This window comes from Miniopterus schreibersii, assembly GCF_964146895.1.
Source record: "Miniopterus schreibersii genome assembly, chromosome: 2".
Classification (NCBI taxonomy): domain Eukaryota; kingdom Metazoa; phylum Chordata; class Mammalia; order Chiroptera; family Miniopteridae; genus Miniopterus; species Miniopterus schreibersii.
In genome coordinates this window covers 106,239,487-106,252,336 of record NC_138102.1, presented here as the reverse complement: position 1 = coordinate 106,252,336, position 12,850 = coordinate 106,239,487, and the positions used below count along the sequence as shown (strand labels likewise).

General features: G+C 51.0%; 1 protein-coding gene across 1 annotated transcript in view; it reads right to left on the bottom strand.

The window, feature by feature from the left end:
- Positions 1–4,629: 4,629 nt before the first annotated feature.
- SLC6A13 (solute carrier family 6 member 13) overlaps positions 4,630–12,850 on the bottom strand; it is a 40,555-nt gene continuing 32,334 nt past the window's right edge. The window contains exons 8-15 of the mRNA XM_081128400.1: positions 11,336–11,439; positions 10,313–10,437; positions 8,364–8,476; positions 7,915–8,052; positions 7,070–7,172; positions 6,518–6,618; positions 5,405–5,575; positions 4,630–5,088 (exon numbers count right to left, since the gene is read on the bottom strand). Coding sequence (XP_080984526.1) covers positions 4,966–5,088; positions 5,405–5,575; positions 6,518–6,618; positions 7,070–7,172; positions 7,915–8,052; positions 8,364–8,476; positions 10,313–10,437; positions 11,336–11,439 — 978 coding nt within the window. The 3' untranslated portion in view covers positions 4,630–4,965. The remainder of the gene's footprint in view (positions 5,089–5,404; positions 5,576–6,517; positions 6,619–7,069; positions 7,173–7,914; positions 8,053–8,363; positions 8,477–10,312; positions 10,438–11,335; positions 11,440–12,850) is intronic.

Below are 12,850 nucleotides of genomic sequence, written 5' to 3'. Positions count from 1 at the left end.
AGTCGTCGGTGTTTGCGGTGGGTCCTCAGAAAGCTGGGGCTGGGGTGGTAGAGTGTGTGGTCCGGCAGCACCAAAGCACACAGCTGAGCCTTGTCTGGTTGCCGGGCAGCTATCAGTGGTGAGCTGTGTTGAATAATGTGTGCTTCCCATGCTATGTGACCTGTGAGCTTACCCAGAACAGGGTCCTGTCACTATTCCCCAGCACACCCTCACGGTGCTGGAGACACGACTGTCCCAGGCCCTCCATTCAGAACAGCCAGTGTCTCTTTCAAAGCAATGACGATGCTGCTTCTTCGGCTCTAGGTGGTGTGGAGGAGGGGAAGTTGTGGGGAGAAAGGGAAATTTCCCTTTGCACAAGCTTCCCCTACATATTTTAGAACTTCTCAGCAGGGCTGGGTTTGAAGTGAGAAACTCTGTCTGTAATTTTCCATCAAGCACCCCTCTCACTGTATCTCAGGCCCCTCTCAGCACCTCCTGTGGGTTTCCCCGTGGAGGGGAAGCCAGAGTGAGTCTCAGTTCTCAGACATTTGCCTCTGTGAAAGCAGGAGGCGTGTTGGGGGTCGGCCCAGGCAGAGCAGGTGTGAGCAGAGCAGCCGGAACTCACACTCCAGTCACCCCTTTGCTCACCTGGGGTGGTGTGACCTGCACTGCTGCATCAGCCACCATGTGTCAACCATGCAGACAAAATACCCACCCAGCCTCTCCAGGAAGGGGAGTAAGAGCAAAGAGAATCAGACTAGGCAGAGGGTGAGTTTCTTCACTCATTCATTCATTCAAAAACTTTATTTCATGCCTACAATGCGTCAGGCTTTCTTTGAGGACCTGGGGATATACATGGTCCAGCAGCCTTGCCACCTCTCCTTCACCTTATAGGAAAGAAGCTGCCTTGTCTGACCAGGACTCCCTTTAACTTGAGTCCTCACATACTCAAGTCCACTCCAATCTCTGCCACTTCCGACCCCCACTGGGTATTCAGCCCAACTGGTAAACTCCTGGAGACCAGAGTCCCCTATCTGCAAAAGGTAGGATCCCAAACTTACCTGGAAAGCTTACCTAAGACTGGGCTGTTCCCACACTGGGAAGGGTCCAGAAACAAGATGGAATACGGTTAAATAGATCAGTTCTCTTGCTGCAGTGAGAACTGTGAGCCCCACAGAATCTTCTCATCTTCTAGTGGGCCTGCTTTCAGTGGGACTGGCATGGAACCCATTTCCTGAGCATCTTACTCAGGCTAGGTACTTTACATGTTACCCCATTTAATCCTCCCAATAACCTTGAAATGTAGAAATTATTAGCCCCATTTTACAGATGAGAACTTTGGGGTGAATAGAAGATAAGCGATTTGTCCTAAGACCATACATACACTAGTAAATGATGGAGCTAGGATTTGAACCTGGGCCTCTTGGCTCCAAAAGCCTACGTTTGTTCTACTGCTGCATACTGTTTCCCAGACCCTGAATATTTAAAGAGCAGGTGTCACATTTCATAACTCTTTGTTTTGCCTCTAGCGTTTAATACAGTGCTGGCTCAGAGTAGGCACTCAATGTTTATTAGATGGATGAATGGATGGATGGTGGATGGGTGGGTGAATGCATGCAGCTTGAGGGGGGAAAATTATCTCAGTCTTCCCTCTTCTGGGAGGGCATTGCTCTCCCAGAACCAGGGGGTAGACTGAGGCTTGGAGGACTCAGTCTGATTTTCTTGGACAACATTCCTGGTGCTGACAGGGAACTAGGCCCACAGGAGGCGGGTTTATTTTAGGGCTACCTCTGCCCTGCCTCCTAGCAAAAATGCTTAACTCAATAAATGCATACATAGCCTTCTTCTGGGGCCCAGTGCAACCTGATGCCTGGGGCCAGGGAGCCATAGGACAGCAAGGATGTCTCTGAACTCCTGGGCTTTCCTTTGTCATTGACAAGCCAATGTGGTGGGGCTGGAGCACGGGAAATAGGATGGATTTGCTTTCCCAGGGCAACTCTCCCCCACTGGACTCCAACAACACAACAATGTATTCGTATTCCCACTTTATAGAGGAGAAAATGAAGGATCAGAGAAATTAACTTGCCCACAGTCACAGAGCTACTATGCGAGAGGCTAGCACCACTTGGTTGATGGTGGTGTGGCTGAGCTTGTGCACATTTATCTGAAGATCATGAAGGAGTACATCTGTGTGCACATGTATGAATCTGAGATGTGTGCCAGGTCCAAGGTATGAGATCTGTGGCCCCAAGGCAGCCCAGTGGGCTTGGTATGTTACTAGTTACTTCCCTATCTCCAAGGGCCCTGTTTGTAAGTCTCCAGTTTCCTATGCTTCTGCTCTCTCCTTTCATTTATATATATATATCTTTTATTGATTTCAGAGAAAGGAAAGGAGAGGGAGAGAGAGATAGAAACATAAATGATGAGAGAGTCATTGATCGGCTGCAGCCCGAAACCCAGGCATGTGCCCTGACCGGGAATCAAACCCCGGTCGCCTGGATCCTAGGTTGACACTCAACTGCTGAGCCACGCCCGGCGGGGCTCCTCTCTCCATTCAGTAATCACTTGCCACAAGGCTCCCTCTGCCTGCCTTTCTTCTCTAACAGGTGTGGCCTCTAAACAGGAGAGGCTCCCCTTTCTTTTATGTCTTCCTCCCCAGGCAGAGAGAGCAAATGGACTGAGCTCGCCCTGTCCACGTCTCCCTTGGCTAAAAACATGTCTGCACACTCCTGCTTCCTTTCCCCACCCGGACCCAGACAAGTGGCTTTTCTCGCACATCTTTGCCTGTCAACCCCATAGGTTGTTAGAGCAGATCCTTCTCATCCACCCCGCCCCCCCAGCTGGTTTAATGACCTCAGGGATCCCACACCCACTGCCTCCTTTGAGGCCTACAACAAACCTGTGGGTGGGTGGGGTGCACAGTTTTATCTCCATCTGAAAAAAAAAAATCCAAAGACCTGAATACTAAGTAACTTACACAAACACAAGTAGCAAGATAGAGGCAGGTCAGGACTAGAGCCCACATCTCCTAATTCTTATGCCAATGGATTCTTTTCACATTATATTCCACCATTGATGCAACTCTTAAATGGGATTCAAATCACCATTACTGAACTGTCTACATCCTTTCCTGGGCCTAGCAGATTCTTGCAACTTTGATCAGGTGGGTGGATAGAGAGGCAGATATTACACCCTCAGAATGGCCTTCCCAGGCCACCTAACCCAAGTCATCAGGTTTCTTCCATACCGCAGGTATTCCTTCTCATAGCACTTTGCTCTTTTCTTTCATAGCATTTGTCACAATCTTTCACTTAAGAAACTGTTTATTTTTGCTCCTCATGTGTCATGAGCATAGCACAACCACATAGTAGGCGATCTGGGAATGCTGTCAGATGGATGGAGATGCCAGGTGTGTGGGGTCTCGAGTTTCAGCACGTTTCTCTAGCAGGTTTGTTTCTCCCATCTTAGGACTGTCACTGAGCCTGGCACACATGGGGGATGCCCTCCCAGCCGTGTCCTGGAGGGAGCAGCCAGGGCCAATAGACAGCAGGGTTGCTTTCACTAATTCTTATAAACTCCACAACAACAACAAAAAATCAAAACCTAAAGACTGGAAATGATTCCAGTGCCCTTTCCCACTAAATAACTTGTAAAAAATAAATAAATCAGAAAACAGCCCAGGGAATGCAGTGCACTGTTGCCGTTAGCTCCAGGGACTGCCAGATGCTCCGCTGGAACTGCACCGAAAGAAGAACCAGCAGAACAGAGGTGGGGACACAGCCACCAAAGCCTCCACATGTTCAGGGGGAAATGCAGTTGTGTGTGTTAGCACTTACACACACACACACACACACACACACACACACACACAGATACATGTGCCCCGGCTCCACACACAGATCAGAAGTGAGGCTACAGAGACACACCTGTGGGCTCCTCCGGGGCCAACATCATGTCCACTGACCCTGAGTAGGACAGGCCTGGCCTTCCACCTGGGTCTTCTTTGCAGCCTAACGCTAAGAGTTCCTCTCGCAGCTCAGCCACCCCATCGTGGCCACATCTGGTGGTGCTGCATCCTACATCTTCTCAGCAGAAGAGCAGGGTGGTACTGAGGAGGTAGGGTCCCTCTGCTGGCTGAGCTAGGCTAGTGCCCTGCTCTGCCAGGGCTTTTTGGACCCGCTGCCTCAAGTCTGCCAAGTCGCTGCTGTCCCTCTCTTATGCCCCTGCACCAGGTCCTGGGCAGGCACACACAGACAGGTTTGGCAGGCGGGGTCGGGCAAGGACATGGCAAGGGAAAGGTGGGCAGAAGCCCAACCACTCTTTCCACTTCCTTCCTCTAGCTGGGGCTCAGGCCTCCTCCATTCTTCCCACCACTGCCTTTCTTATTCTAGAGAGGGAAGGAGGAGGAAAGGGACTCTAGTAGAAGTATGACAGAGGTGTGACAGGCATCCCCACTCTGGTCCAAGTGTCTGGGATGGAGGACCTCAGCCAGGCCCCATCCCCTTTCTCCGCACAGCAATCCCCTCTGCTCATGGTCCACAAGAACTCAACGAGGGAAGCAAACAGGGGCCTCCTAAAGCCACAACTTTAAAGTGATGAAGGGGACAAGGCAACAAGGCAAAGGGGCAAGAACCAGGCAGAACTGCTAGCAGTCAGTGGAAAGAACTTGGATTTAATGGAATGAAGGGTAAGAGGGCCCAGAAGCCAAACAGAGCTCTCAGCCCACCTACCAGCCCTCACCCAGCTTCCGTAGCCCCTCGGGAAGGGAATGCTGTGGATACTGGCATTTCACACCTGTTTAGCCACCCCTGGGGCAGGGAAGTTGGAGTGGGAGGCACCCAGCTCAGAAGGTAGATTCCAAAATACCCCCTTTGTCTTATCTACCCCAGGTGGGAGACAGAGAAGCATAGAGGGACTGCTTCTGCCCTCCCCTTCTGCAGCTGTCTCCACGACCAGGCCCACAGGCACTGTCCAAGGACTTGGCCCCTAGCAGTGAGACTCTAGTTCTGTGAGTCTGAGAAGTGATGTCCTGGGTGTAGCAGGGGCAGAGGGTCCTGCTTGGTTCCGTTGGGCCAGTTCCTCAGCTGGGCACACGAGCTGGCGAATTCTCTGGAAGGAGAGTCGAGGTGGCTGCCATGAGGTGGAGTGGGGGGGGGGGCCGGTAACAGGTCTGCCAGTTGCCCTCATCACCAATGTCTGCCTGCTTCCCCATACACAATCATGCCCTCTAAGTGCCAGCCCTACAATCACTGCCTGTGTCTTGGAGGCCTCCAGTCTCTTTCTGAGACTTTTAAGCACTTACTCCCCCCCTCCCTGATCCCCACACCAGGCTCACTGCCCTGTGCACCAGCCATTCCCTGGCAGGCAGCCATCTACCACCATCCACTAGGGCTCTTACCCCTCTGGCTGCCCTCTCCCCACTAACCTCTCTGAAGGAGCCCTTGAGGGTGCTGAGTTTGTAGAAACTCCAGGCAGGAATACAGACCATGGAGGACAGAGCCAGGAGCCAGCCCAGGGCATCCCCCCACCAGGGGTACATGTACTTCTTGTTGTAGGTCAGTGGGGTGTACTTGATCAGGGAGAAGAGGAAGGTGGCCTGAGGGTGAGAGCAGAAGAGAAAGGGGCTTGGAAGCAGAGGTCCTGTGCCTCCAGCGCCCTCTGGAGGAACGGGCGGAGATCACACTACAAGTCCGGATTTTCCTCCAGGCTGATCTGGGCCAATCAGTCTCCAGTCTCCATCCACATTCTGCTCAAAATCCACATACCCACAATAGGTATTTCCAAAGCACCTATGCTGTCCCTCCAGGGCCCTGTGCCCATGGGCACCTCTACACATGGTTGGATCCCAGTTAAGGCAGCACAGTGTGCCTGCTGGTGCTTTCAGGTGAGGCTCTGAATACCTCAAGGGCAGAAGTTAGGCCTCATTTATATACTGCACACAGTGGGTGCTGGGGAACTGAGGAATCAAAGGGATAAAGCAGAGGAGGCAAGTGGTTCATGGCTCAGACTCTGCAGCCCAGTCGCTTAGGCTTGAATCTTAGCCCTCGGCCACATCCTAGCTTGGGTAAATTGCTAAACCCCTTTGGCTTCAGTTTCATCTGTAAAATAAATATAATAGCAAGTCTTACTTCATGGGGTCCTTGTGAGGATTAAATGGGTTAAAATGTATAAAGCACTCTGTACCCAGCATACAGTAAGTGCTCTGTAACTATTGCTATTATTATTGCCGTGGTTATCAGTATTATTATGAGCAGCCCAATGCACTGGGGTTTCAGTCCCGCTTGCGGCATTAGATTCACATTGTGGTGTTGGTCAAACACTCTGACTGCTCTGGACTTCAGTTTGTCCTGCTGTGAAATGGAAAGGAAGAATCTATCTTGCTGTCATTTTCTAGAATCTAACAGGAAGATGGATGAAAATCTGAAATGACTTTCAATTCCCAGAGAAGTCCCTTCTGAGGCAAACAGCCTGCCTATCCTCCTGCCACCACCGTATCTCTCTCCCTTCGTCTGGCCTCCCTCCCTGAAGGTTATCTTACTGTGCACACAGCTGGTGTGAGGAAGAGCCAGCAATATTTGATAAGAGGCCAAGGCCTGTACCCAATCATATCTTCAATGTTGTCATAGAAGCGCCCAGCTCCTACCACGAAGAGAAGGAAGGAAGGGAGAGAAAGGACATTCTTTAGTATCCAAAGTATCAGGATGGGGCCCACACAGACCAGGATGGGCAAGGACCAATAAAGAGAAGATACAGTGGTTGTCTTTTCAGACCACTGCTGGAAGAAAGCTCTTCCCTGGGATTCAGAGGCAATAGCTTTCTAATTATTAAGGCTGTTACAGGCTGAAAAGGTTTGGATAGGACAGGATATGGGCTCACCTGGGGTGGTCTAGGTGCAGCCATAACCAGGAGGGTAGGCAAGGCAACCCCTCGAGGGCCCTTCCAATGGTAGCAATTTAGGATTCTTGAAATTTTTGAGGTTGGGTAGAGGAGAAGTCCCAAGAAAAATGGGTGTGAGCAGTGGACGTCTCTCTTTGTCTAAGGACCCTGGCTGGAGTAGAGGTGAGTACTGGAGTTAGGGAGAGTCACTCACCATAGACCCAAGCCACACAGAGAGACTCAAAGATGGCCACGAACAGCAGGCACATGCCACTGGCTGCGTAGTTGTCAAAAAGCTGAAACACATACATACCGCCCTGCCAGGGAAGAGATAATAACAGAACTTTATCCACAGGAAACAGACAGATTTACCCCCTTGCCATCCAGCTTCACAACTTCAGGGCACAGAACAGAGTTGGTGGGGATCACAGAAGACAGGTATTAACAGAGAATATAGTTTGTAAGCTGAAAGGCACTAGACAGATATGAGACAATAATTATTCTTCATTATTGTTTTTGGATGGATGATAGATGAAAGAGACAGCTATTATTAGGTTGTCCCTGATAACATTTAGGGATTGGCCCAGAAGTCTAAGACACAATGTGCACTTCTGTGGCAAAAATCAGGATAGGGGCTGTCATTGGTGTCACCGAGTGGACAGGCTCCATCACCTTCTCTTTTGAGACAGCATGCAGAACATCGCCCCTTCCCAGGGCACCCTTTCTCCCTTTGATGTTTATCCCCAGAATTTGGTGCAGCTGCCTGGGAAATCATGAAATCTTGCTGGAGAGGCAGTTTTTCCTAATCCAAGACCATCCTTTCCATACCCCTTAGTTTAACATGGAGCCAAGTTACCTCTCACCCATCCTCAGAAGTAGGTGGTCAATGCCCAAAGGCCAAGGAGGAACTTGACTACTTTGTGCTGCTTGTGGTTGGGAAAGGAGAGAGTCCCACTGCCCTGGAACCACAGCAGCCCGTTCCACCTGAAAGGTGGCAGTTGTCCACCTTTGCTCTGCCTCTTCACCCAGTCCCCATCTTCAAGCCTCCCAGAGTCTCACCTCTGTGACCATGACCAGCCCAACAAGGAAGGAGATGACAGACACCCCAAGGATGAGGACCTCCCTCCGGTTCTTCTTGCGGAACACACGGGGGTACATATCCACCAGCGCTGTCACCAGGCTTTCTACGCACACAAACTGGATGACAGGGCAAAAGAATTGGAGGGAAAGAGAGTTCCCCAAAATAAGCTCCATCAACTAGCTTTGGCTTGTTGCTCCTGGGCTCAGCCCCCCAGGCTCCCTATCTCAAGACCACAGAGCTGCCCTGACATGGTTAGGTTGGACCCATCCTTCAAAGCTCCTCTTTGTCCTGGAAGGGCATCCACATCTGGCACTCACCAGGTCCCCAGCTGTTTTAAGGTCCATCAGGGCATGAAGCTCACCTTCATGCCCCCTGCTCCCCCTCTTCCAGCCCACCCACACCCACTCATCTCTCAGCTTCTCGATACCTGGCTATCCAGTCCCAGGAGGATGATCATGAAGAAGAAGCAGCAGGCCCAGAGAGGAGAAAAGGGCAGCATCACCACAGCCCGGGGGTAGGCGATGAAAGCCAGGCCAGGGCCTGCAGAGAAAGCAGAGGAACAGAACCCAGTGCCTGGGCCAGCTGCAGGCCACGCGCCATCCCAGTGTGGTGCCACGGAATCACTGGAGCCAGAGGAAGCTTTGCCCCAAAGTTACTATCACCACCACCTTCCTGACCCCCGAGAAGCCACCCAGACCTCTCCCTGCTCCCCAAATGTCCAAGGCACCACCCACTGTATTCTCATTAGCAGGAACAGAACCTAGAGGCTGTGTGTATAAAGGGCTTTGGAAAACAGAAAGGGGCATATCACCCACATTTCTGTAAGTTCTACCCCAAATCCTCCAAATTCACTCTCCAGATCTATTGCCCCAAACCAGAGGTTTGAAAACTCAGGGACCAAGCAGGCTGTCTATTTCTGTGAAGCTGACCCAGGGTAAAATGAGGGAGTGGCAGGGCCTGACAAGACCTGGAGCCATCAGGCTCCCGCATCAGCTGAGGCAGGCGCTGTGCTGTTTCTGTAGAGGAGATAGTTCCAAAGAAAATACCTCCAAGACTAGACCGCTCCTGGGGCCACCAGTTGGCCGCCTCTGCCCTGGGCATTTTCTGTCACCCTGTAGCCAATGAACTGGCATTAATTCCAGAATTCCACTGATAGGCAATCTCTCAAATAAATGAATGTTCCTCTCAGTTGGCTTAAATATCAGGAACAGATTCACATGCCAGCACATGAAAAAAAGGGTGTGACCCTGACCTTTGACAGTCCTTTACCTCTTAAAGCAGATGGGGACCTGCCTATCTAGCCCCTGTCTCACAGCTTTCCACTGCATAGTACAGGCAGAATGCTTTGCATAGTGCCTGGCATATAGTAAGTGCTTAATAAAAGTGAAATATTATCACTCTTTTTAAAAAGATTTTTTAATTGAATTTTTTTTTTTTTTTTTTTTTTTTTAGAGAGAGAGAGGAAGGGAGGAGAGAGAGAGAGGAACATCAATGTGAGAGCAAAACCTCAATCAGCTGCCTCCTGCATGCTCCCCACCTGGGGATGGAGCCTGCAACCCAGGAATATGCCCTGACCAGGAATCAAACCAGCAAACTTTCAGTGCACGGGACAATGCCCAACCAACTGAGCCACACCAGCCAGTGGAAAATATTATCCTTTTTAAGAGTCAATGGTGTTAATTGCCTAGTGCTTGGCACTCTATATCACAAGGGTGTGCTCGTGATGCTATGATAAAAAATTGTCTTGCTACAGAGTACAAGTGGGTGGTCTGAAGAATAGGGGACAAGCAAGAGAAGCATTTACAGCTTACCCAGATAGGGGACCAGGCCTTGATTTTATTTGAAAGAAGCAACAAGACTGGGTGGTGGAAAAGCATCCACATAAAAGGGGGGAAACTCTATGAGCCAATATAAACTTACCTCTGAGATACATTTTAAAGTGAACAATCAATGTGCAGAACAGTGTATGTAGTATGTTATCAACTGGTTTTTCAAAGGGGGTAAGAAATAGAAGTTACAATATGTACCTGTGTATGAATGAATGGGTATATATATATATATATATATATATATATATATGCGTGTGCGTTTTCTCATATATGAATAAACTATCTCTGGTGATAAACATGAACCTGATAACACTGGTGGCCTGACAACATTGGGGTGGGAAGAAAAATATTCACTATATACCCTTTTACTCTTTGAAGCTGGAATTACTGTTTTTAAGTCTTCCCCCAGCTCCTCCTGGGAGACACCTGCTGAAAAGTGACCAGAGCTCACCCACAGTGAAAGTGACAGTAGAAATACCTCTGGAACACGGTTGGCGAAGGTTCAAAGCTCACAAAACCCACAGCCTCAGGCCTCCCCAACACTCACCTGACTCAGCCACCTCGGAGATGGGCACCCCCTGCTCTTGGGACATGAAGCCCAGGATGGAGAAGATGGCAAACCCAGCCACAAAGCTGGTGCCACTGTTGAGGAAGCAGAGGGCCATGCAGTCCCTGCGGGCGAGGTGGGGAGTGGAAACAAAAGGCAGGTCACAAAAGGCTGCAGTGTCTCTGGCCTATGGTCCAGAGCCAGTGGGAACCCCAGGGGAGCCCTGCTCCTCCCAGCAGGCAGGCCGGAGGGGGTTGCCTGGCAGAAAAGATGAGCGTTCCAGGGATGGTCCTGCTCCCCCTACTCCACTAGCTCAGACTTGGAATAAATCAAGGTCATCCTAAAAGAATGAGGCTCTGAGGAAGTAAAATATTAATCTAAAAATTACACACTGCCACACAGCCCCCTTCCCTGCCATGCTGTCACACCTCTGGGACACCATGATTCCGATACAAGTCAGCGTGGCATGCTAACGTCGAGGATGCAGGCCTAGATTATCTCGAGCAACCAACAATTCTTCGTTCTCTAAATTTGATTCTGAAATGCATGATATTTGGGGCTAACATTAAAATTGGCTTAAATTCTCTGATATCGACCAGGTAGGCCAAGGGAACCATGGGGAGGGGACACCAGCTGGGGGAAGGGGGAAGGAAAGTGGGTAAGGAGCCAATGTTTGCTGGGGCAAATGTACAAAGCAGGAAAGACGGAGGCCCCACTGCATGATGTTACTACTTACTTCTCAGGCTCACCGACCCTCCTGAGCCCGATACCCTCTACATTAGCCAGGGCCCAGGCTGGGTCCCTGCTGTGCTTTCCCAGCTAACCCTTTGCCTAAGCTGCAGTTGGTCCCTTTCAGTAACTGGTAGCCCCGGAGTATTGGAAAGTGGGGTGAAGGGTGGGGGTGGGCGAATCCATGAGCTAGTGCACCCTCCAAACCACCCCTGACCCAGCATGGCCGGAGGGACCGTGGTATGTGGGTTTGTGGCTCAGGCCCGCCCCCCGCCCCCCGCCCACCCCCGTCACCTGTAGCAGTTGTTGTGGTACTTGTTGTAGCTGCTCAGGGCTGTCAGGCACCCTACACAGATGGCGAAGGAGAAGAAGATCTGGGTGCCCGCGTCCATCCACACCTACACAGGGAAAAGGCAAGAAAGCTGCACTCCACGGAACCAGGACATCTGGGCTCCCTAGGAGCACGCAGGCCCATGGCTGAGCCATGCACTGGCTAGGGATGGCGAGAACCCTGTCCTCGGGCCGAGCAGGCTCCCGTGTCACCCTGCTACCCCAGTAAGCTCTACTTCCTGGGCCCCTAAATGGGGTTTCTCAAGCACTACCAGGATGGCATAGGCATTAGGCATTGGAAGAAGAATATTAAAGGACATGGTGGAGGAGGGTGAGCGGGTGGGCGGGTGCTGTGGGACTAAGCTGGGCCTGGCACCAGGTTCTTATCATGGAAACAAAGCCTCGGTTCTTCCTCCACTTTCTCCTGTCCTGGGCTGTCCTTGTGGTGTGACTAGTTTGGAAGGAGCCCAGAGACAGGATCTCTAGAGTTGTGGGTCCCTAATATCAGTCAGTGCTATCATGGGCACGCAGCTTTGCCCCTCATGTCTAAAGCCCCCTGTCTGAAAAATAGGAAAAGCAACACTCAGCTCACGGAAAGTCAAGAGGATGAACAGAAATGTATCTGCAAAGGGTTTTGTACTCCTTGGGTGGGGGAAGAGCTCTCCAGCTAAACAGGGTAAGTTGTTGTTGTTATTATCTCAGCTGCTGACCCAGGCTGTGCATGTTATGATTTAGGTCTAACAGCTGGAACAACATCCCAAAGAGAAAGAACATCAAGGCAAACAGGACTAGGCAGCCCTGCAGATCAGCAGGAGGTGGGGTCCTGGGGCTACAGACCCTCCCCAGGCACCTCCTGCCTTCGAAGGATGTGAGCACACAAGGGAGCACCAAGTTGTGGACGCAGACATCGCCAGCAGTTGTCCCAACATCTGTGTTCCCCGTTTCTTGTCTGTTGCCTGGCTCTACCCCAGTAGCCCCCACACAGGTGCCCACTTTCCTTTCACTAATATCAGGCTCCCAATGCCCCCACACACCAAAGCCTGGGCTTCATTCTGTCCAAAGCTCCTAAGCCCCTTACCTGTCACTCCTATCTCCCTAACCACCACCACCAGCCTCAGCCTCCCTTGCTCGCTCTCTCATCACACTCACCCCCACCAAAGTGTCATTTTATTCAGCATTATAGTGGGTCCCAGGGACCTGCTGGCAAGCCAACTACATCAGAATCACATTGACTCCTCAACCAGCACACCCAGTGGAGACACTGAATCTCTAGGGCTAAAGGAGAACCCAGAAACCTGTATCATGTTCAGAGCTGCCTGGGTGATCCTACTGAACAGTCAGGCATGGAAATCACTGCCCTACAGCCCGGAGACTGGCGTCAGAGACCCACCCGGGCTCTCGCTCCTTTTGTTATACTTCTGTTTCTGCAGGGATGGGAAAAGAGCAGGGGAAGGTGGTGAAGAAAGGGGAGAATGTCCC